This window comes from Xiphophorus hellerii, chromosome 21 (assembly GCF_003331165.1).
Source record: "Xiphophorus hellerii strain 12219 chromosome 21, Xiphophorus_hellerii-4.1, whole genome shotgun sequence".
In the NCBI taxonomy this organism is placed as follows: domain Eukaryota; kingdom Metazoa; phylum Chordata; class Actinopteri; order Cyprinodontiformes; family Poeciliidae; genus Xiphophorus; species Xiphophorus hellerii.
The window spans coordinates 16,776,389-16,800,568 of record NC_045692.1 but is presented as its reverse complement, the minus strand read 5'-3'; the positions used below and the strand labels follow the sequence as shown (position 1 = coordinate 16,800,568).

General features: G+C 40.3%; 1 protein-coding gene across 2 annotated transcripts in view; it reads right to left on the bottom strand.

Annotated features, from left to right (window-relative positions):
* Positions 1–2,338: 2,338 nt before the first annotated feature.
* The window catches only part of malrd1 (MAM and LDL receptor class A domain containing 1), a 47,341-nt gene continuing 25,499 nt past the window's right edge, over positions 2,339–24,180 (bottom strand). The window contains exons 21-33 of one of the 2 annotated variants that reach the window (XM_032551337.1): positions 17,374–17,554; positions 14,955–15,083; positions 14,678–14,836; positions 12,241–12,398; positions 11,470–11,671; positions 10,642–10,920; positions 8,829–8,954; positions 7,639–7,705; positions 4,879–4,970; positions 4,663–4,759; positions 4,519–4,579; positions 3,198–3,305; positions 2,339–3,102 (exon numbers count right to left, since the gene is read on the bottom strand). In XM_032551337.1, the coding sequence (XP_032407228.1) occupies positions 3,004–3,102; positions 3,198–3,305; positions 4,519–4,579; positions 4,663–4,759; positions 4,879–4,970; positions 7,639–7,705; positions 8,829–8,954; positions 10,642–10,920; positions 11,470–11,671; positions 12,241–12,398; positions 14,678–14,836; positions 14,955–15,083; positions 17,374–17,554 (1,758 nt within the window). In that variant the 3' untranslated portion in view covers positions 2,339–3,003. Of the gene's footprint in view, positions 3,106–3,197; positions 3,306–4,518; positions 4,580–4,662; positions 4,760–4,878; positions 4,971–7,638; positions 7,706–8,828; positions 8,955–10,641; positions 10,921–11,469; positions 11,672–12,240; positions 12,399–14,677; positions 14,837–14,954; positions 15,084–17,373; positions 17,555–24,180 lie in introns of both variants that reach the window. The other variant, XM_032551335.1, reaches the window with a different exon arrangement.

The window sequence follows — 24,180 nt, the reverse complement described above, 5'->3', positions numbered from 1 at the left end:
AAGACAAACAATTAATCGTACAAAAACAGAATAAATGTATTTTCTTGTATTTTATTTTCACAGAGAACAAATTTTAAAAGTTAGATACATTGTAACGTAGTAGAAAAAGAATTTGGGGAATAAAAAAAAAATATTTTAAGCAAGTCACTAGTTTAATTCTATTGTGGGAATCTATGCAGAAAAACTAATCAAGACTTTTAAGTTTTATATTAAAACACTCCTCAGCTGTTTATAATCTCAAGCCAAAGAGCTACAGGTTGTAAACCCCTGAGCCAGACTAGCAAACAATATTTGCCAAAGTCACTGAGAAACTTGCCTTTACACATGAGCTGTAATAACATCCCATTCCTCACACAAGGGCTATGAAAGGATGTTGTACATTGATGTTCAACAGGATGCTGGTCCAAAGAGTCCTCTTGAATCAATCCCAAAGGTTTTTTCTTCTGGTTGACCCATGCCTTCAAATACTTTGGATTTTCACTGGTGTAGTCATGTTGAAACAGGAACAGATCATCAAGAAACTGCGCCCTCAATATTGGAAGCATGAAATTGTCCAAAATGACTTTGTATCCGTTCCTTTACTAGAACTAAGGAGCCACACCCAATCTTGGATATTCATAAAGCTGTCTTTGCTCCGTTCTTGAGCTAACCTGACAGCCACAGGAAGTCTGGGCGTCTACAGCTGTTGACTCCACTGAAAGATGCCCCCCAGCTTCCTCTGAACCCACTCTGACTTTATGTGACCCACTGCATAAAATGTTCCCAGACTCCTTCCTCTGACAGCTGACTGTGGAATAAGTAGGAGGAAAGAAAGTTTACAACCTGACTCACTGCACAGGTGGCATCCTATCGCAGCTGGAGTTTACTGAGGTGACCCTATACTTTGGAAAGGTGGTGTATCTGTAGCAGTCATTCACCAGTACAAAAATACCTCTGAAAAGCAATCCTTTATAAATGAAATAGAAATCTATTTAGCTAATATCAGCAGTCAGGTACTGATAATTTTCAGTTGTAGGAGGTCAGGGTAAGCAAGCTCCATACATTGTTTACACGATCTGCAAAAATGCCACTGAATTACTAACAGTTTAAGTCATAATGGCCAATGTATCTACTGAATAGAAATGAATAGAATAGAAATCTACACCAACATTTGCAACACAACAGAATAAATATTTACCCACACAAAGGCACCAAACTAAACTGAGTCTTTTAGAACCCTTTTGCAGCCTCCAAAATCACTGCACATTTAATCAGAAACAGCTCACTGGTCTCCTTCTTTTGTCTTTTGCCAAATCAATGAGCTGGAAACTCAGTAGATGGTCAGCAAAGAGTGTCATGCTCACTGAAAACAGAGGTGAAGCAGTCATTTTGTCATACACTCACTCTAAAAAAGATTTAAAAAAAAATTCTGGGCTGCTCCTCAGTCCAGTGGGAATCCTTACTGTACTCAACCAAGACACCACTAAGTGGAAGCTTGTCAACAAATACAAAAGTCAACACTTATTTTTAAATAAAAGTCCCTGAAGGCTCTCGCAGATAAACTTTATTGGAGCACTTTCATTACAGACGTCTCTGAACAGCGATGTACACAAAAACCACGGTGACCTTTAGTTGGACTGAGCCTGGTGGTGAGCAGTACTGTCACAATAGCTGCAGAGGGAAAAAGCTGACTGATGTTGCTTCAGAAACAAAAGCTCGTGGCACGCAGTGGCTCCTCTTTGAGCGATTCAGCTGCACGAATAACGAAGCTACCAGAGAGTTTTCCCAGGTCAGATGCACGGATAGCTGCAGGTTTTCGGCCAGCTGCTGTGCATGACAAATGGAAGGCTCTGATATTTGTGTGTGCATGTTTGATTGTTGTGAGGTGGAAGGAAAAGCCGATGGAGAGACAGCAAAAAGGCTGAGCTGTTGCTTTTCAGTGGCTGAGCTTGGCAGCAAATTTCTTTCACTGGATTGCATTTTTCATTTCAGTGGCCTGACATTGTTCATTTTTATCAAACTGGTGGACATCAAATATGTACTGCACTTACACACTCAACAGAGACTCTGCTGTGATGGAGAATGTGACAAAAATGACCGATCCTATCAGCTTTGCTTATTGTGGAACTAAAAGACAACCTGAAATCTATGGTGGCGGCATCTTCTTATTTCTTGAGGCAGAAATAAGTTCTTGATGCATTTTAATGGCCATAAATGCGCGTGTGTAAAAACCCTTAAAATAAAACCTATTCTTCATTGCTGAAGTATAATCTGACTCTGAAAATTCAATAAAATCCACCTCAAAGTATTTTGGGGGGATTTTATGTGACTCACCGACACAAAATAGTGCAAAAGTAGATGGGAAAAAATAGATAGTTTTATAAGTATTCTAGTTGTTACAGTTTTAGTCGCTTGATGTGCACAGATGGTGAAAGCATACATCAAAAGACTTGCATCTGTAGTTGAAACAAAAGATTGCCAACATTTTCGTAAATCGGGATGGATAGATGGACGGATGGACGGACAGACGGTCCGTCCATCCGTCCCTTACTCTTCACAGTTATGCTTTTTTTTTTTGCTTCAGTTCAAAATATTTTCTCATTGTTGTCATCACAAGAAAAAAATGAAGTCTCTACAGACGTTGGAGGATCCGTGATACTGTAAATAGGGCATTTACTTTAAATGTTGTTTATAGCTATATAAACACTAAACATAACATTTATTTTATATCAAGAGGGCAGCCAAATAATGCTTTAACCTGAGACTTCTGTAGGAATGACTTAAACTTCTTACAAAAGTTCCATTATATTTTTTAGTCTGGTGACATTATTTTATTTTTGGGTTGTTTTTATGTAATACTTGATCAAAAAATACATTTACAACGACATAAAGAGCTAACATTTCAAAGATTATCTTCACAATTTTCCCAAAAGTGCATATGTTTTTTTCTCGCTATTCAGATTACCGATGTGTTTTAACATCATGGAAACATGCCAAAAACCCATCCATCAAGTTTTATCGATTTTATTCTTCTGAGCTTCTGTTGCCAGCCCCATTAGTATCACAGGGGTAATTGTACATTGGGTTGGAAAAGGACAGCTTGGCATCTTTCCAGTTTGAACCCTGCTGCAGATAAATGCACAAGAAGAGACGAGGATCACATTACAGACATGTATACACACAATCAGAGGTCAAAAGCCGAGGCAGAGACATCTCACCTCCACCTCTCTTCTCCAGGGGTAGACGCTGATAGGAAGCCCAAGACCATCACTTGTTTTGGGGTTAATGGATGGACCGCTGTCTGGACTTTTGTCCTCTGATGGATTCTGAGAACAACAAAAAAGATTAGATGAGCCCTAATGTGCGAGAGCACTTGGACAAGGGAAGTGACCGGACTGACCTGTTATGCAGCCGGGCGTTTATAATTACATCCCTAACCTCAATGAAACATTTCATCATCTACTATCTTCCAGCTCTCTGCAAAACAAGTGCTGAAGTGGCAGAGATATGAGTTCAGACTCACACTCTCTAATAATAGCTGCATCCTCAGGAGTAGGATGGCAGCAGAGGGACGATGTCAGTATTAATGTACAAAACAGAACTGCTTTATAATGTATTTGTGTCTGTGCTGAATCAAATTGCTGGACACTGAGCTGTACATTTGTTATTAAGCAACACATTTTTATATATATTTTTATATATATGTGTATTTTTGACATATTTCTCCAAATGTATTTTTAAATGCTACAAAAAAACTGAAAGATGGATGGATAGACAGAGCAACCCTCTCTACACTGGAGAGTTATTAATTCTTTTATGGATGTTTGTTTTACGTAAAAGGTTTTATGAGACACATCAGGAAAAAGACGCAGCACAGTTTATTCTATAATAACCATATTAAATTTAATTACAGTTGAGGCGCTCCAAATCCCTTCTACTGTTCTTATTTGACTTGGTAACCAGATAAAAATTACTTTCTACGTGTTTGAACACATAATACACTCATTTTCTTCTCCTGATCCGCTCATATGAATCCCCAAAGTCACACATCAGCCATTACAGCGACGGAGCAGCTGTGATTGTATCGTCTCCTGTGTGTGTGGTGCTTCTCATGATAGCAGGAATGACTATTGAGATTTAAACTGCAGGGAACAAGGCGTGCAGTCGGAGAACAATAATAGTAACATCTGTGTGAGAATAAAACCTTTTTTGTTCGAGCAAACACTGCTACCCAAAAGGCTTTGTATCTTTTGGTTTGGCAGCTGATCACACTGGTTGTTTATGGTCCTACATGTGTTACAGAGTGTGTATTGAGCAGCCCTAAACACTGCAGAGGCACTCATAAGAGGCTAAATCAATAATCCTAAATCAAAAACCTAATCAGGCAAAAAGGCTTGGGGATCACCTTCTGACCTCCTCTCATGTTGGCTCCTCTTATTGAATAAGTGTGGGACCAAATGGTGGAAAAATGAATTTTGTGCAGCTAAGAAACCCAAAATGACTTCACCACTGATTGATTGGACATTTCTGTGCACTGACCTGTGCTCTCCACTCAAAGCTTGGATTATCCATCACGCCGTATTTCATTGGGTCAGCTTTTCTGTGGATCCAGTAAAACGTGCTCATGACTTTATTTAACAGAACCGAGATCTTGTATATAGAAACAGAAAAACTAGGACTCACATAAAGCCACATTTTTTCTTGCACAGGGCAAGAAAGCACACGGCGAATCCAGCTAAGAGCAGCACCGAGCCTATACCGATGCCAGCGTAGACAGAATCTAGACAAGAGGCACACGTTCAATTCTGTCATTAACTGTGGAGTTATTAACTGCAAGGATGTAAATGTAGATGAGACAGTTTAATGCAGGAGGTTTCGAGAGTTGTGCTTCTTTATTACCGAACTGCGTGGCTTCAACAGTTGGTGATGAGGTGGTGAGGGATGGTTTCTCCTTCACATGGCAGCGATTGCCCGACCATCCCGGCTCACACCTGCAGTCAAACACAAAGGGGTGACCACACGTGTGTTTAAAGGGATGCTGGATTCACATGCTTTATTTTGGCATGCAAAAAAAAACAAAAAACTAGAATCTTCCAATAAAGTAAAGGTACATAAATACAAAATATTTTGTACCAGTTAAAGAGAAAAATGTTTCCTTTGAAATTAAAAACACAAAAGAACAAAACTTTTTTCAATTTGTTTGTTTTACACAAATCCTTCTATTATTGTTCAGATAAATTTGTTGAATTTCGCATAGATTTTGTCTTAAAGCATGCATGGTGAAAATTTCATCCACTACTTTTGGAAAAATACTGGCACCAGTGACCACCAGAACTTTGCTGTAAAACTGAATTGGCATCAGTAAATTTTACAGCAGTTTGCTGTAATCTGTTCGTGTGGTAATACAACTACAAACAAGCAATATCCAAATAAAACCCCAAATGTTAAAGGTCCAGATCAAGGTATTAAAAAAAAATCTCATTTTTAAGGGTTAGAAAAGGTTCACCCTGTGCCTCAGAAACACGGGAATAAGGACTAAGAAAGATAGAAATGATTGCAATAGGATTGCTTGTTTATGTAATATTCTAATACAGTACAGTACATAAAGCATCTGACTGCATATTGTCTGTCGAGCCATTTCCATTTCTAAAAGTGATGTGAGAAATATCTGTTGGACATCCAGCTCGGAAACTCAGGAAATATTTGGCTGGCCTGGCAATGTGCATGTCTGGGAAACCGAGTGAGCTCTTCCTCTCCCAAACAGAGACTCAGCTCCAAGTCAGCATCTGTTCAGTATCATCTTGATATTTGACCCTGTAATGGGAAACACACAGCTTCCAGTGAAGACAGACAGTGGCATTATCATTCAGAGGGAGTCAGCATCCAGACTGTGTGACAGTGGGCTGTTCCTGGCCCGGTTCCCTGGAGGAACCTGATGCCAACAGTGAGCCTGAGGTGTCCTCCCAGTGCTGGGCTTGGGATCTACTGCACTGCCGTCTTGCACGCGGGAACAGCTTCATGGGCTCCACACCACACTGAGCAATGAATGACAGCAGTAACTTCCTCTTACAAATTGATGGAAGGCAGTGGGAAATGTGGGACAAAAAAAAATGAAACAGAAACCTTTAATAAGAAAGAAGCTTTGGTGATCAACACTTGAGGAGTTCTTTTTCTTAACACGTAGTGGGGAGTTGGTTGGAAAGCAAAATGGCTGCAGACCAAAATTCAGGGTGGTCTGAACGAGACAATCCACAGTTAATTCAGTTTAAAATGTAAGCTCCTCTATCTTTGAGGTATAAAACACCTTATTATAAAGGCCTTTTTTATTGCCATAGATTAATTTAACATTTTAAACTGGAGAAAAAAAATTATGGAATAATGGCCCCACATTAGGAAATAATTATGTGTGGGAATTGTCAGGGTTACCTCTACCCTGGCAATTCATATAAAAAAAACATATCTTTTGTAGTACATAAAAGGGTTTTTTTTATTATTAATTTGTAAGTGTCGTGGAAAAAATACTATTTCCAAGCACTGTTCAGATGAAATCACTCAATCAGGGTCTCATCCAGACCTGCTTCATTACTGATTGTCCTACAAGCTCTCTGTATTGTGCACAATACATGAATAAACCTGATGGAGTGATTTCACCTGAACAGTGCTTGGAAATAGTATTTTTTCTATGACATAAGCCTGCAATTTGAATAAAAATTTGTTGTTGCTGGGTGATTCAGGGTAATAATCTAAAACAAATCAGATCAAAACAGAAATAGTTCAGACTCAAAATAAATCTGTTCTCAAGGGTAAATTATATTTTCTCACTGTTTGATTATGATGCTAAAATTAAATACTTTTTACATATCTTTACCAGGAGAACCCATAAGTATGGCAATATGGGTCCAATGTAGCAAAAAAACGAAGATGAAAATGTGTGAACTATACAGAAAATAAACAAAGAACATACAAACAAAATTTCTCCTATTAAACAGAAAAGCAGAAAATTTCTGACAAAAATTATTTTTTAAATTTTGTCCATTGATTTCTATAAGTAAAAGCAAGAAATAATCTTTCAAGAAACGCTGTCAAGTTTGCTGGTTCAGGTCCATTTCTGTGCATTTTTAGGACCTGCTACAGAACTCATCTTTTGTTTTTGCAGAAATGACATAAAAAATGAGAAATGTGAACAGCTCAGAGAGAATTCGCTTATGCATAATGTTGTTAGCAGCAGATTCTGCAGAAAGCTCCATAACAGCATTCCTACCTTTATATTGAAATCGCTCAGCACTGACATTCTGAGCTGCTGATGCAGAGAAACTCCATTCATGAGCTTAATTATAATGAAAAAAAGGAAACTCCAACAAAGAGAATGGCGCATCATTCAAGCAAAGGTGCTTTTTCTAATGCACAGCTTTTTTGTGGTTTGTATTACTAGTAGAAGTGATTCCCAGGAAACTTTATGGAGAAGCTCTATGTTTAACCTAGAGGGATAAGCCTATTCCCACATGCTTCACAGAGCATGTCTTTTTTTTTAAGAAAAGGTTGATAGGATTTTCATTTTTGAAACAAAAAGGATAAAGGGTTGTGGAGACAGGGGAAAGAACAAAAACATTGTATGTCTGTAGACTTCTGTATGTTTTTGTGCATTAGAATACATCTTACAAGCACAGAGGTCCGTTTTCCTCAAGATGGCATGAACCGCGATCCTGGCAGTACGTTGGAGGGCACTCTGCAAAACAAAACAAATTTACATTTGCAAGTATAAACAAGCAAAATATCTTGCGATTGTTGGGGTTGTTGATATCTGTCCTGAATAACTTTACTAGTTATTCATATATATATATACACATGGAAATGAATGGCTGTAATGTGACAAATTGCAGCTGATAAAAAAAGGTCCAAGTAGCATAAATATTTTTGCGTTCAGATGTTATAACAGTCTGTTGTTGAGGAACATGTGCTGACAAAAACTGGTTTATCACTTAAATTTTGTTTTTATTGGTTACTGATTTATTTGCCAGTGTTATGAGGCTTAACCAGCACTCTGAAATAACTCACGTACAGCACTGCAAACACAAAGCTAAATAAAAACTCTTCATAAGTCTGTAGAAGCATAATGTAGGGCCATTTTAAAAGACTAAATTCAACTCTAGCAACTTAAAATAAGAAATATAAAGGAATAAGGGATGACCCTGGACATTTGCCAAGTACTGCATGCTTTAAGATACTGTTTCTTCTTGGTATATTTGTCTCAGACGGTTGAAAGTGGTTAGTTTTCAGTCGAAAATGTCTACATGTAATATCTCTTTGATATGTGATCAAAGAGCTACTGTAGCTAGACTTTAGATTAGATTAGATTAGATTAGACTAGTCTAGATTAATACATTTAGATTGCTAACATTACAAGTTTTGGTGAATTCTCAAATAAACTGTGACATTGAGTGCATGCTACACATTAAAGTCTTTGCAAAGCTGCAGGTTTGAAGTAAGCAGGCATGAATGAAGTTTTAGCAGCATTTAAATTGAAAGTGATGGATGCCCCATGAGTGTATGGGCACAAACAGAACATAGGTGTGTGATCTGCCTCAGCTAAGATGATGAAATGTTTTAAGAAAATGTGTAAAGACTGACATCAAAGCCCCTAAAAGAAGTTAATGAAAAAAAAATATTAAAACCACTTATATAATTGCAGACTTCAGAAACGATTGTCAAGAAATGCATGTCTAATGCAGTCATCTCCACCTTGAGTGTGTACAGGCAGAAGTGAGGTCATTATAATTTCACAGTCGATGCAACCTGTGACATGGCAGGACATCGTAGAGGCAATTAACAGCTAAAAGAAAGCACGTTACCATGGCAGCTGGACTCATCTGAGTGGAACGGCTGACAGTCGGAGGAGCGGTCGCAGCGCATGTGAAGCGGGACACAACCAGGCCAACTCTCACACACAAGCTCTCCCGGCTCACACTGCAGCAACGCTAGTGAAAAGATGATGACACATGAGAAGAACGAACTGAACAGAAAGAAAGAAACTAGGGCAGTAAAAGTTAATGTTTCTAATCACTGGATCCAATCTGCTGGCTGTTCTTTGTTTACTTCTGTATTTTGTTCTACAGTTGAGACTGATAGCATTGTGAAAAGCCTTCAGAAGACCAAAAATGCTGCAGTGACAGTTTTTATAAAAATCTAAAGGAGAGTTCATATTTCTCCATTTCTAACTTCTCTCCCTGCTGACTTCTGAGTGGAATTTTGAATTCTTCTTTTTACATTTAGCGGTCTGAATCACCGAGCTCCACCTTGCGCAGGAGATTTATGGACTCACTTTTTGTTTCTCCCAGACTGCGGGTTTGGTGGTCCTAGAGTTTTTAAAAGCAGAGAGGGAGTCACATCATTCACTTCTTAGGTTTCTCCAGATTGGGCTGAAAGCTTTCTTTCTTTTTTAGATAGAATGGCTTAGACTAAGCTGCTGGGGAACATACTGGCCATTTTTCCTGACCCTGCAGTTTCCTCCTGCTACTCTCCAATATGCATTATTTACAATTATTGCTGTCATAACTTTTTGTTCTATAGAGTTTGTGTTTCTTTCCATGACAAAGTAATGAAGTAGGTCAAACTAATCATAATCGTCTAATAACTGTTCTTCATTCATCCATACACAGCTGAACATAGTGAGATCTGATGCAGCATGTGGATGTATCTCAGTTTTTCTGAGTTTCCTTTCATCTCTTATCATGCATAGTGGGTATAAAATTATTATTCTGAAGACATATAAACATTTCATTTTTTTAATATAAAAAGGGAATTATTTATAGTTACAGCCAAAGGTTTGGTCTGTAATGGTTTTTATTTCATGTTTTCATTTGTGCAAAATAAATAATTGGACAGTTTTATGTTTCCCAGAAAGCCTTTTTTCAGAGGCAGAACTCTATAGCAGATATTAAATTCTCACAGTATAACCTGGAACAAAAATACCACAGATTCATAGTACTTACAGAAATTGTAAATACAGATGTTGAACATAGACTAATTACTTCTGATCAAAAAAAAAAATTAAACAATAACGGATTTTAATTTTGATGCATAAACTGAAGCTGAAACATGAAATTAACATCCGCTGAATTTAATATAAGTTTTCGTAAAGGTCCAAAAAGTGTGGCACTCTTCATTCAGCCAGCTGACCAGCAGTTCACAGCAGCAGTTTGAAAGAGAAATCACCAGCTTACTCTATCATGTGAACAGACTGGTTACTCTGGCACTTTCTCAGTAATCTCATTAAAAGGATTTTTAACCAAAAACAACAAAAAGGCAAATAATTTTAGCACATTTACAACCGTTGCTGTTCAAAATCCTGATATAGGTAAACCGCCCATGTCAACTAGACATTGGAATACAGTTTGACATGAATGCTTCCAGTGTAATGTAGATTAAGAAGAAGTTTTAAATATGCAACTCTTATTGTGAAAAACTGACAATGACTTTTCATGAAAATATTGAATTTGTTAGAACTACCCCTTTGTAGAAAAGAATTTCAAGAGATAATTGAATCATTTGCAAATAAACGGATCTCTTTTCATATTTATTCCCCCATGTAAACATTAATTATTACAAAATGTCTTAAAGAGCTGCAGTAGGTGTTTCCAAATAACAACGTGACCATAAACTTACGGCAGCCGTGTTCGTCCTCTCCGTTGGGGCAGTCGTAAACCCCGTCGCAGCGCAGTAAGGCAGGGAGACACTGAAGGTCTGAACACTGGAAATTCTCGTCAGGACAGTCGCCCTGAGGAGGAACGGTTCCAGGCAGGGCAGTCGGGCAGTGCTCTTCATCAGATTGATCCGCGCAGTCCGGAGAGCCATCACACCACCAGCTCTTTGAGATACACTGGAACGAGTGCGTACACTGGAACTGTTCAGCGTTACAGGTCAAAGGCTGAGGAGTTACTGGTCCTGGGTTGGAGATATAGGTAAATGTAAAACTTTATCTTCTTTATAGATTTATAGATTGTTTTTGTTTATGCAAATTAAACATCCTTCCATGGGAAAACTCTGATGGCTGCTTGAAATAAAACAGTCTAAAGTCTTTAAGGTCTTTTTTGGGAACCTAAAAGACTTTAGGTTTTCAAAGTCTTTGGAAAGTCAGTTGAGAGAGGTGAAGAGTGAGCAGAGAGGTGAGGCTGAGGAAACAACACAATATAAGTGTAATTGCTTTTCCTCCAGTTGTGCCAGCTCTCAGCATTGACCTGATCACCAGAGTGAATTTATACGGAACTACAGGGCAACGGGCTGCATTAACTCTCTCCCCCTCTCCCTGAGGGTTCGCCTTGTTTATGAGGAAACCCAGAAATGGAGGGTCAGAGCACAAAGGAAAAGGGAGAATCTGGAGAAGGTGAAAACTGGAGGAAATGAAAAAGGAAGGTAGTAGCAGAAGCGGAAGAAACCAAGAGAGAGGCAAAATGAGAGAGCAAAAAGGCCAAATAAGACTTTAATATCTTTTACCTCCGACCACACACTCTGCTGTGTACGAGATGTCGTCCAGGGCGATGTCGGTCCACATATCTCCACCCACCTTTGCCTGAAAGGTCACTCTGAAATCTTTTGTGTTAGACAGGATGACGTTGGCATATGTCCATTGGTTTCCATGGTTTCCAGTAGTGGCCCACATAAGCAAAGGTGTCCCATTAGGTCCAACAGTATATACCTAACATATTGGGGGACATGAGGTTAAAAATGTATTGTGCTACTTTGGTAATACATTTTATCAAACAGAACCCAATATGATGAAGAACCTAAGATTAGTTGGTGGAGGAATCTTGCTGCTTTTAATAATATAAAGCAATGATAATATAACAAATCAGACTTTGTGTTTGTTGTGTTTTAGGATTTTAATGCTATTAGTCTCCAAAATGTTTCTGATTCAACACCTATCTACAGATACAGCAGTTACCCTTTATATCTCTAACATCCTTTGACTTCTCAAATGGTCACACCTTATGCCATGACAGATTCTTTCTTTCAACATTTTCTTGGCTTTCAAAAGGTCTAATAAGACATGTTTTTCAGCTATTTGTTTTTTGAAGATAATCTGATAAACAAATATGTCCAGAAAAAGCCAAATGTGACAAATTAAGTTTGTAAGTTGAGCTGCTTTGAGCCTTTATTTGTCTTTTTTTTTTTTGGTGAGTATGCACTATTTGGCTTGGGTCAACAAAAACATACATTTTTGATAAATTAAAGATTTTTTTTAGTAATTTCTGGTGACAGGATCACCTTCAGAGTTCCCATTCTGGTAGAGCCGTACATGAAGAACCAAAAGCGCAGGTGACATAGACCGATGCTGGCAGGAAATGGGTTCATCGTCGTCACCTTGGCAACATCCCCCTCCCTTTGAGTGTCTGAATGTATGTACAGAAAGTTCCCACCACCATCTATGGAGATAGATGCAATAGGTGTAACATTCAGTAAGATAGGACTTAAAAATTCACAAAAGCCGTCCAGTTTCAGCTCAACTGACAACAAAACACAGTATGTTTGGACAGGAGAGGATTGCTGTGAAATGGTGATGCCTGCAACCAAATACTGCAGAAAGCTTCTTCAGCTCGACTACACTCAGAGATGAAACAGCCTCTGTGCAAAGCCAGAACAAAGTGGGAGTTTTCCACATGAGTTAGGAGGAATTTAAAGTCATCACAACCCACAGCGGACAGCAAACCCTTCTCCCGCCCACAACACTTGATCCTCCTGTGGCTCAAAAACAAAACAAAAAAAAAACACCCAAAGACTGTTGTCATAGATCAGCTCTGCACACGTGTTGATCCAGCTTACAATGTGACTACAGGAAGACCACACAATCGCTGTCCTTGTTTTCAACTTTACTGATGTGCCACAATGAAGGGAGCAAGCAATGAATGAACACATTCATCTTTACAATCAATAAAAACAGCTGGCCTGCAGAAGGGTGATTAAAGTGTTAGAGTTGCAACTGGAAACAGATTTAGCCCCAGGTTTGTTGTCCAGGAGGTAAAACAAGCAGGATGCGATATAATGAGTAAACAGTATCTGTGCAATCAAGAATGATTTTACCTTTCTGTACAAGAACCACAATAAAGAAGCCTCACATTTCCCTCTAAATCATGAGAAGCGTAGCATGCAAGCCAAGGAGCTTCCTCCCACGCCTGGTGGTGGCTGATGGAAGTGGAGTAAACAACTTTCTAGAAACAACAGCAAAGAGTATTGTATTCTTTCATCGCCAGAGGTGCCTGCAGATGTCAGCTAAAGTACTGAGATGAGAAAAAAGCAAATGATGTGGCAGATAATGAATCTCTGTTTGCTGAGTACAAGTTAGCGTTAGCACTAAGAAACTTAACAGCAGCTTCTTACACAAACAGCAGCAAAGAACAATTCAAAAGCATTAAAGAATGAAGACAGAAATGAACAAATGATCAGAAACCAAGTTTATATGTTTACATGTAAGCCTGCATCAGTGCTACGGTATAGCTAGTCTCAATAGGAAGTTGCACGATTTCTCTTCTTCATGAGCTTCAAAGTTGTAGCATTATTTCTGAGTCATTATTGACATTTGCCATGTGGCAACCATTTAGTTAGATTATTGCTGTTTTAGTATTGTTCCTATTTGTTTTAATTAGGATAGTATGCTGAATAATTGTCTGCTGATGAAGGTCCTTAGTCCCAAATTCACTGCAACCATGGTGAGTTTTTTTCTAATATGTATGGTTGAAAAAATTTTTTCTTAATATACCATGTAATTTACCATGAGAAGAAAAGAACTCCCCTAAATGTGCTCATTCTTTTTTGATATAAATATTTTTTTTATGCTGCTCATTTTACCATCATCTCTGCAGAAGATAAACAAGGAACAAACTAGAAAATACTAAAACTCAGGGGAAAAAAACATCTGTTACATTTTCTTATATAGACCAAACTAATTTGACCTTTTTATTAGAACAAAAATATGTAGAAAGCATAAACAAGGCCGGGTTCTGTTTAACTCTGACTGGTTTTCTTCTGGATGTTTCTGTTAAAAACTTCAGAGGAGCCTGTGAAGGCAGGGTTGTTTCCCAGCTGCCAAGTTGCAAGTACAAAGACACTGCAGAGCGCTGCCAGAAAGCTGCAAACATTGAGGGTGTCAGGAAAAACAGATGTTGTTTTTGTCATTTTGACAGCATTAATAATATTTCAGAACAAAGCAAAAACAATAATGCCTGGTCTGGTACTGGAACAACTTCTGAGTAGATGTTTGAAAAATTAGAGAGCAGATTTTGGTGCAGCCCAAATCTGAGTGAGGTTTCATTACATTCAGGTAGAGTAATGAAACAAATCTATTACCACAAATCTTCTTTCAGTGGTACAAAAAGGTATTTACAACCCTACAGACATGTTCTGCATTTACCATGGTTTGAAGGAGAATGAGGCTTTGACCTAAGAATTTAGCTTAAAATGTTATTGAGTAATGATACAACATCAAACATTGCAGAGTCTAGAAAGTCATTCTCAGTCTTTTTGGATGGCTCTAATATCCCGAAAAGTAGAAGCAAAACTCCAACCAAGCAGATAAACAACAACCTAGCAACATTATTCAGAGCTTTCACTACTAAGCTACTGCTAGACGGTTTTGATCCATTTTTTAAATTTTTAAAAAAAAAGAAAACGTGACTAATAAAACATGCATTTCAGTACATATGCAGACCTGGACTGTGGTCAGACTGAGGTCCAACTCCTGTCTCTGTCCTGTGACCAATCCTCCAGTCAAAGTCATCATCAGGGTCCTGAGAGAGCTGGCAGATCTGCTCCCACTTGTCATCCTCCATGTTGAAGTTACAAGCACCCGGTAAGCCAAATATATAGTCTAGAAGTAAAGAAAGATAACAGAAAAGTGGGAAACAAGTAATGAAAACAGTCATTTTTGTTCGCTCTGATGAACTCATTCTCACCACCAAATAAAATAATTTCCTCTTTTCACTTACCACAGTCCTTCTCATCTGATTCATCAGCACAGTCGGCCTTGTTATCACACACCAGGTGGGACTCTATGCAATGGCCGCTCTCACACACAAAGTCTGTGACTGCAGGACAACTACCTGGCTCCACAGCACCTGAAACATGAATATTAAACAATGAAGGAGGAAGAAAGAAAGGAAGGGAGAAAGGAAAGACAGAAAGAAAAAATGAAAGAAATGAACAAAGGAAGGAAAAGAACAATAGAAGAAAAGAACAAGATTTCCACACTATTTTGTTTTTTCACTGATATCCAGACTCACAAAACAATGAAATGACATTTTGTACTTTTCAAAACTGCATGCGAACACTTGGTGAAGGAAAAAAGGCAAATCTGCACTATACTCATCAGTCTGAAGGTTTGTGAGCTGTTCAACTTCAAACATAGACCATTTAATGAAAACCATGATGGGGGGGAAGTTAAACTTCCTGAAGGTCAGCAGGGATAAACCCATCACAGAGTAAACTGAAAAACCATTTCGGCTTCCATTTGAAGTTGATGGAGACTTGTGTGTTTGAGTAATTTGGTTTTGGACAGACAGATTGTCTGCTTGTCAGTCTTTGCATACACTCCCCTCTGCGTGTTTTGATGTATGTCTCAACTGAACCAGAGGTCAGTATTTATTCCTCCCCCCATAAGTGTGTTTGTGCCTGTGCACTTCAGAGAGAAACAGCCTTGATAGAGCAGGATATTGTCCAGCCTCATGTCAGGTCCAGTGTAATGTGGAGCATCTGTCTCGGACACAAACATATACACATCTACCGTAGCCTGACGGCAAACGTCAGCACTGAAAAATGCTTCCCTTCAACACTCACCAGCTCTCCAGTTTCCTCAGAATACACTTCATTCCAAAATCTGTCAGCAGGAACAGTCATTAAATATGTTCACTTACAAAGATTAGGAAATGTACTTTTAAATTAAAAAGGGAGAGAAAATTATATAACTCATTCTTAATATATTTTTTTTATTTTAAAGTTTCTACGTCATTTGTCCTACTTTTTCGGGCAGGTCTGCCTTTTCTCATTCCTTACTGATAGAAAACTCAGTTCACTGTGGATAATATTGCAGTTTATAATGGCAGATGCTAAAGTTCTGTGGTTCTTGGGTTTTTCCTTAGCATTCTCAGAAATTTAATTTAATCTTATGTGGGCAGTTTGGATCTTCTTTCAGACATATGCGTATTTGTTTGAAATGATGAGCTTGAAATCTGCCATTCCAAAAATATTTGCCAACATGGCCGGTTCAATTGTTCATTTTCTCAATCCAATGAGAGAGAAACTACCAGCTACAGTAAAATCGTGTTTAATGATGGGAAATTAAAAGGGCTTCACCTTGAAATAAAAGATGATGTAGAACCACTTTCTGAAATTGTTGGTGTACGCGTAAACAATTGAAACCTGACATTTAAAAGCTTTAAACAAAAAGACAGCCAGTTCTTTCTTACTGTCTGACATTAAAGTGGACTTAATGTTTTAGGTTGCGGACGTTGGCTAAATTCCAGATGATGAAAGAGAAAACTTCTTAAAATTACGCACTTCAAATTTGATATGCACTCAGATTACTATGACCTGTAGCAATTTTGGTAAGTGTGGAGAACCAAAATAAGACGAAATCTGTGGACCTCCACCAGTAGTTCTTATGTGCAATTTCCAAGTGGATAAAAACAAACAATTACACAGAAACAGTATCACATAACACTCACTGTAATCTCCAGCCTTTAACGGGCAAAGTTTGTCTGATTTAATACGGGATAAAAGATAATGAGTCTTTTTTTCCATGTACATATATGGTTTCAACTGTATTTCAGTTTATATGTGTAATTTCCACCCTGTGTGAATTAGATGAAATCCACCACTAGTCTAAACTTGTTCACCCAGATGTTGTTCTTAAAATTTTCATTGCTCTCAGATAAATGATTAAAAGCCGCAAATTATGATGCAGTTTATATTTCAGATGAGTGTATGGACTTTTCTGACTTTTCACTGTGTGTAAGAAATAACAATGAATCAAACTTTTCCACACATTCAAAAGTTAAGTATTTCCCCATGTGTTAAAATCATCTCGAAGTTATGCTTTTAGCAGACATAACCCCATTTCTTGAGGTGCTGAAAAATAGTCTCCCTGATCACTTTGTCAGATGCCCACAAAAAAGTCTCTTGTCCATTTTCCAGTTTAAATGGCAAAAGTTAAAATATTTTCAATATGTTACGCTCACTACCAGAAAGCTTAAAAAAACACCATTGTTTTTTAAACTTTCTATTGTTATCTTTACATAATTTACCTTTGAAAAACTGGACAAAAAAGGTCATCATCCCAGAAGATCTCAGCAGATGCAATATTTGGGGTTGTCTGAGATATTTTACAAACAGTTGGCGTTCATCACTTACTCGGAGCACAGTCGATGTACTCCAGGTCATCCAGGGCAGCTCCTCCGCTCACATCACTGGATCGAATCCCCTCAAAAATCACTTCAAAGTTCCTGAGGTTCCTCAGGGGCACCACTGCTTGGATCCACTGGTTTCCCTGATGTCCCGTTTTATTCCACATCTCAATTAAGCTGTTCTCCGTCTGCAGAGGAGAAATGACAAAGGATACACCATGTGGTAGCGTTTCACATTCTGCTCTGGTTTTAACAAGAGGTTTCAAAGCTGCTTCTGTCAGTGATTACTGACAGAACTTCATCCTTCAAAACTCAGAGTCACAGGTCCATAGGGGATATTACTGAGGAAAAATGAGCTAAAATACGTTCTGGACTGACGGCTGCTGGGAAACAGTGAACTTCATCCAAGAGGAGTTATTAAAGTCTCATTAACATAACATGGCTGTAATAAGTTCAATGCCTCAAGAGCAACTTTTGGGACTAAAAAAATGCTCCAAGTTATGTCGATGAATTTGCTTCATACCACATATGGAACATATTAAATACAAATTAGAGTTTATTCTTCTGAAAGTCCACTCAGATTTTTCCCATGATGCTACAGGTCAGGCACTAAATCATAGTTAATGCAGCTTTGAAACTGCTAATGTGACTTTGAAACAGGTTATGTGAATGCAGTTCTCTATAAGCATAAACAGTATCAATAACACTTACGAACACGTGTTTTATTATAAATAGACTGTTCTGACCAATGGACTTACTAAACTGAGTGTCATGAAGCGGGTGGTGAGAGTGGTGAGGCAGATGCAGCGGACCCAGGTATGATGAATATGATGAGTTTAATTATAAATAAATCCAACAACGAGCAGCAGGCACCAGGAAACACAGACGAAACAGAAGCTAACATTGACGACGACATTGACAAGGACCCGACGAGGAACAAGGAACACAGGTGGAGTTAAATACACGGGAGGATAATCACAGAACGAGACACACCTGGGAACAATCAAGGGGAGGACAGGACAACGAAGAGACTCAAGGACACAAAACACTCTAAATGAACACAGAAAACACAGATCCTGACAGTACCCCCCCCTCAAGGGCGGCTACCAGACGCCCAAAAAACAAAAACACAACAAGGGTGGGCGGAGGGGCGCTGGACGGCGGGCCAGAGTCCAAAATAACACAAAACAACCCACCGTTGTGGGCGGAAACACAGGGAGGGCCAAGAGTCCAAAAACAATAAAAAACTACCCACAGGGTGGGCGGAGGCAAAGGAGGCGGGAACCACGGAAGTGGTCTGGCGGTCGTCCGCGGCGGCGGGAACCACGGAGGCGGTCCGGCGGTCGTCCGCGGCGCTGGAGGCGGGAACCACAGAGGCGGTCCGGCGGCCGTCCGCGGCGCTGGAGGCGGGAACCACGGAGGCGGTCCGGCGGCCGTCCGCGGCGCTGGAGGCGGGAACCACGGAGGCGGTCCGGCGGCCGTCCGCGGCGCTGGAGGCGGGAACCACGGAGGCGGTCCGGCGGCCGTCCGCGGCGCTGGAGGTGGCAATGGGGAGTCCCGGGGGCCGCCCTCAGACGGCGATGACGAGCCCCCCGAGGTAGGGTCTCTGGTGGAGCACAGGGGGTCTCGGTCGGAACGCTGGGGGTCTCGGTCTCGGGTGGAACGCAGGGAGTCTCGGTCTCGGGTGGAACGCAGGGAGTCTCGGTCTCGGGTGGAACGCAGGGAGTCTCGGTCTCGGGTGGAACGCAGGAGGTCAGGGTCTCAGGAGGAACGCAGGAGGTCAGGGTCTCAGGAGGAACGCAGGAGGTCAGGGTCTCAGGAGGAACGCTGGAGGTCAGGGTCTCAGGAGGAACGCAGGAGGTCAGGGTCTCAGGAGGAACGCAGAAGGTCAGGGTCTCAGGAGGAACGCAGAAGGTCAGGGTCTCAGGAGGAACGCAGAAAGTCAGGGTCTCAGGAGGAACGCAGGGGGTCTCGGAAGGAACACAGGGAGTCTCAGTCGTCTCGGAAGGAACGCTGGGAGTCTGAGTCGTCTCGGAAGGAACGCTGGGAGTCTGGGTCTCGGAAGGAACGCTGGGAGTCTCGGAAGGAACACTGGGAGTCTCGGAAGGAACACTGGGAGTCTCGGAAGGAACACTGGGAGTCTCGGAAGGTGCGCCGGCTGGAACGCCGGCTGATTCGGCCTCGGGTGCGCCGGCTGGAACGCCGGCTGATTCGGCCTCGGGTGCGCCGGCTGGAACGCCGGCTGATTCGGCCTCGGGTGCGCCGGCTGGAACGCCGGCTGATTCGGCCTCGGGTGCGCCGGCTGGAACGCCGGCTGATTCGGCCTCGGGTGCGCCGGCTGGAGGTGAGCCGGAGCGGAGCCTCGGGGCCGGCTGCGGGGGCGAGCCGCAGCGAAGCCTGGGAACCGGCCGCGGGGGCGAGCCGCAGCGAAGCCTTGGAACCGGCCGCGGGGGCGAGCCGCAGCGAAGCCTTGGAACCGGCCGCGGGGGCGAGCCGCAGCGAAGCCTTGGAACCGGCCGCGGGGGCGAGCCGCAGCGAAGCCTTGGAAACGGCTGCGGAGGTGACAGCTCCGGAAGGCGACGAGGGGCCGGGTCCACCGGCGGCTCACGTCGCTGTCTCCGGGCTGACCGTGGAGGTGGCGGCTCCGGAAAGCGACGAGGGGCCGGGTCTGCCGGCGGCTCACGTCGCTGTCTCCGAGCGGGCAGCGGAGGTGGCGGCTCCGGAAAGCGACGAGGGGCCGGGTCTGCCGGCGGCTCACGTCGCCGTCTCCCCCGGCGTGAGTAACGGCGGGGGCCGAATCCGGAGGGCTTTGGGGTGGGGACTGGTAGGATCTGGCGTTGGCTAATCGCCAGGGTGTAGTCCGACACCAGTCCCATCTCTTCCAGCAGCAGCGGAGATGGCAGGATCTCAACGTCCCTGTAGAGATCCCGCTGAGCCAACTCCAACTGCTGCTGGAACCATACCTCCGGGTCGTGCTGGGCCATGAGCTGCTGTCTCACCATCGGTCTGGTCGGGTCCTTCTGTCATGAAGCGGGTGGTGAGAGTGGTGAGGCAGATGCAGCGGACCCAGGTATGATGAATATGATGAGTTTAATTATAAATAAATCCAACAACGAGCAGCAGGCACCAGGAAACACAGACGAAACAGAAGCTAACATTGACGACGACATTGACAAGGACCCGACGAGGAACAAGGAACACAGGTGGAGTTAAATACACGGGAGGATAATCACAGAACGAGACACACCTGGGAACAATCAAGGGGAGGACAGGACAACGAAGAGACTCAAGGACACAAAACACTCTAAATGAACACAGAAAACACAGATCCTGACACTGAGAGTCAATAAAGAGGCAATAAAAGGCTTTTATGCTATATTAAATTTGTATATAACATTGTGAGTTACAGACCTTAATTAATTTGCAAATAGTCATTTTTATTGGCTTCTTAATGCACATGAAAATAAAACTGATTAGCGTAATCAGTCTGTATACAGGCCAAAAGACACTTGATGCTGATCCTTTTATTGTTTGCCATTACTTACTAATTTCTAGGAAGTGCCCAGAAAAATTAAATCTTTTTAATTATTTATATATGGCTTTAGTTGTGCCACTAGGCTTCATTTTTTCTACTTGGGAAATGATTGTATATAAGGTAAGAACTTTAGGTTGTCTCTGAATGGCAAAACCAGACATCCCATTCCACATGTCTGGTGGACATTGTCTGTACTGTCTGGTGGACAGTACAGACTTTTGGTCTGTACTGTAAGTACAGTACAGACCAAAAGTTTGGACACACCTTTTAATTCAACGAGTTTCCTTTATTTTCATGACTATTGACATTGTAGATTCACACTGAAGGAATCAAAACTATGAATAACACATGTGGAAATATGCACTAAACAAAAAAGTGTAAAACAACTGAAAATACCCCTTATATTCTAGTTTCTTCAAAGTAGCAACCTTTTGCTGTGATTACTGCTTTGCACACACTCTGCATTTTCTTGATGAGCTTCAAGAGGTAGTCACCTGAAATGGTTTTCACTTCATAGGTGTGCCCTGTCAGGTTAATAAGTGGGATTTCTTGCCTTATAAATAGTCATGAAAATAAAGAAAACCCATTGAATTAGAAAGGTGTGTCCAAACTTTTGGTCTGTACTGTATTGGATAATAAAATCTATTAAAAGTCAATAACAGTTAACAGAGCTAAAATAAAAATAAAATCACAATCCAAATAAAAAAGAACATCATCAGTAACATTGATGGGGTAGAGTATAAATCTCTGTACTGTGGGGTTTTTTTTATATCACTGATAACTACAGAAACATTTTTTAAACATGCTTTAGAATAGAGAATCAGTTTCAGCAGTGCAAAAATATTTAACTACTGCAGACAGAAACACTCTAAGATTTTACAAAAATAAAACATGACTTTACACTTACAAGTTGCAAGAGGTGACCAGAGGCTCAACTGCAGTGAGATGAGTTCTGATAAAAAAAACAACGAAAACCCCACAGAGGACAAGCAAAGTCACACTCTACTCTGCAGCTTGAAAGCATATTAAAATGCACCCTTGGGTGAGGCTTGTCCCCTCTGCTCTGAAGCCCTGACTTGAAATAATCTTGTTACGGCGAGAGTAGAGCACAGATTAATAGGTAGAGTTACAGCAGAACTTATTGAGATTTATGTCAGGGAGTAACGGCTCAATCTATAAAAATAGCCCTAGAATATACCATGATAGCTCTCACTTAATGCGTGTTTGGCATATCAGTCGAGGCATTCATTTGATTGCCTTGAGTCTTTACCTCCTGAGCTTTCAGTTAGGGCAGTGCAATCACAAATTTGGTTTAGAGTCAAAATATGTTGCAATATGTGAACTTATTCTGATGGATGAACCAGAAACAGAACAAAGACACAAAGTTGTCATTCTATAAAAATGCTTCTTTCATTGAAATTTAAATGTGGTAACCATTGAGCTAAAATCCAATTTATATTCATGGCCTCTTTCATTTTACTGAACTGCTGGCAGCTGTTTTTCTGAATGAATATTTTGCTTCTTGACCAAATGAAACAATAACAAAACAAGGAGGAGACGCTTACCTTGCTTTTTTCCTCTTAGGGTAAGGATAGGGTTTTGTTTCAGGTGAGAACATGTTTAATTGATCAGTGTTGTCTTGTAACATACATGGTGGGGAGAGAATACTCTCTTGGCGTTGACTAATAGATGTTTGGCTCTTTGTAATGTCAGCCCACAAAAACCATCTAAAACGATGTAAATATGCAAAAGAAATATACCATTGCTGTACAATATTTCACTGAATTGTAAATTCTTTGAAGATTAAAATTAGATTTTCAGATGAAGGACAAGATATGAGATTGTAAGTTGATACAGTGCCTCGTTAAACTATTCATACTCAATAATGTTTTGTACTTTGTCACATTAGAACCACAACATACTGTAAAGACAAGCAAAAAGCTGAACTCATTTTTTTTTCTGGCCATCATGTAGGTAAGCAGCAAAAAACAGCAGAGGTATTATCTTCATTTTGCTTAATTGGAGATTTTGTTAGCTGACGTATTTAAACCATGCTAAAATAATTTTCACACCAGTTCATGTTAAGGGTGAGTTGGCACAACACTGTCCGATCACATGGTCTTCAACATATTGCATCAACATCAGGCTACTCTTTTTGCATACTTCTTTTTTTAGTTTTATTTATTTATCCCTGAGTGAATGCCAGAAGTAGGAATTTAATTGCTTGTATCTCATGTCTTTTGTGTAACAGAACAAAATACAAAAGACAGTGCAAAAATAAAAGGCACAAAGTGCTAAAAAAATCTAAATGCTGAAAGGCAGAATCTGAATTATAGCACCATTAAATAAAGTAATTTCCCAGTGATCGGAATTTACAAAAAACAATAGTCTTTTATCTGCAGACTCTCCCTCCCTTTTTCTTTATATCCAGCCGATATTTCCATTTCACTCTATGACATCGGCTTTGGTACTTAATGACGAATGACTATTAAGAGCAAACCAGAGGTGTAACAAACTGAGCTCTTAGCAAATTTCACAGGGGACCCACCTGCAATACTTACATGTAGGCTTTATTGCTATAAAAAGTGGGTGTGTGTAAGTTTGTATTCATGCTGCAGTTACAAGCCAGTGAATTATAAAGGCTATAAATGTGCAGTAATGTTATACATGAAAGCACAATGCAATATTCTGGAAGTGTTAATGGCTTTGAACCTGCAAGGTCACACATTCACCTAATGCCAACTATAAGAGCTTAAAGTTACACTGAAAATATGATCCCCCCACCTACACACACAACAGCTTGACTAATTAACGCTGATTTCCTTCACCCACACGATTTACTGGCTTGTTTTAATAGCCACAGGAAAAGGCTAAATCTACCTTTTTCCATCCATATGCAAGAAAGGATCAGATGTAAAATGGTTCACAGACATTCATCATCTCCTGCTTCTCATGGAGTCACATAATCAATAATGAGAGCCACAAGACCTGATGCAATAAGCATTAAATACCATCATTTAAATTTCTAATATCCTACCACATTATGCTTTAAGGAAAAATCAATCGCATAAAGTGTTTAAAACAGCTGCATTTTAAAAGAAAACGCATAAATAAATATAATGACTGTATAAAATAGATATAGCTTTTAAAAAACAGGAATGATTTTTTTAAACTTATGGTTTTCAGTCAAATTCAGACTTATATTTTTACGAATTTCATTAGTCAATGTTGACAAATATGTAAAAAGCAAAAAATGAATAAAATCATGAAAGAAAAAAA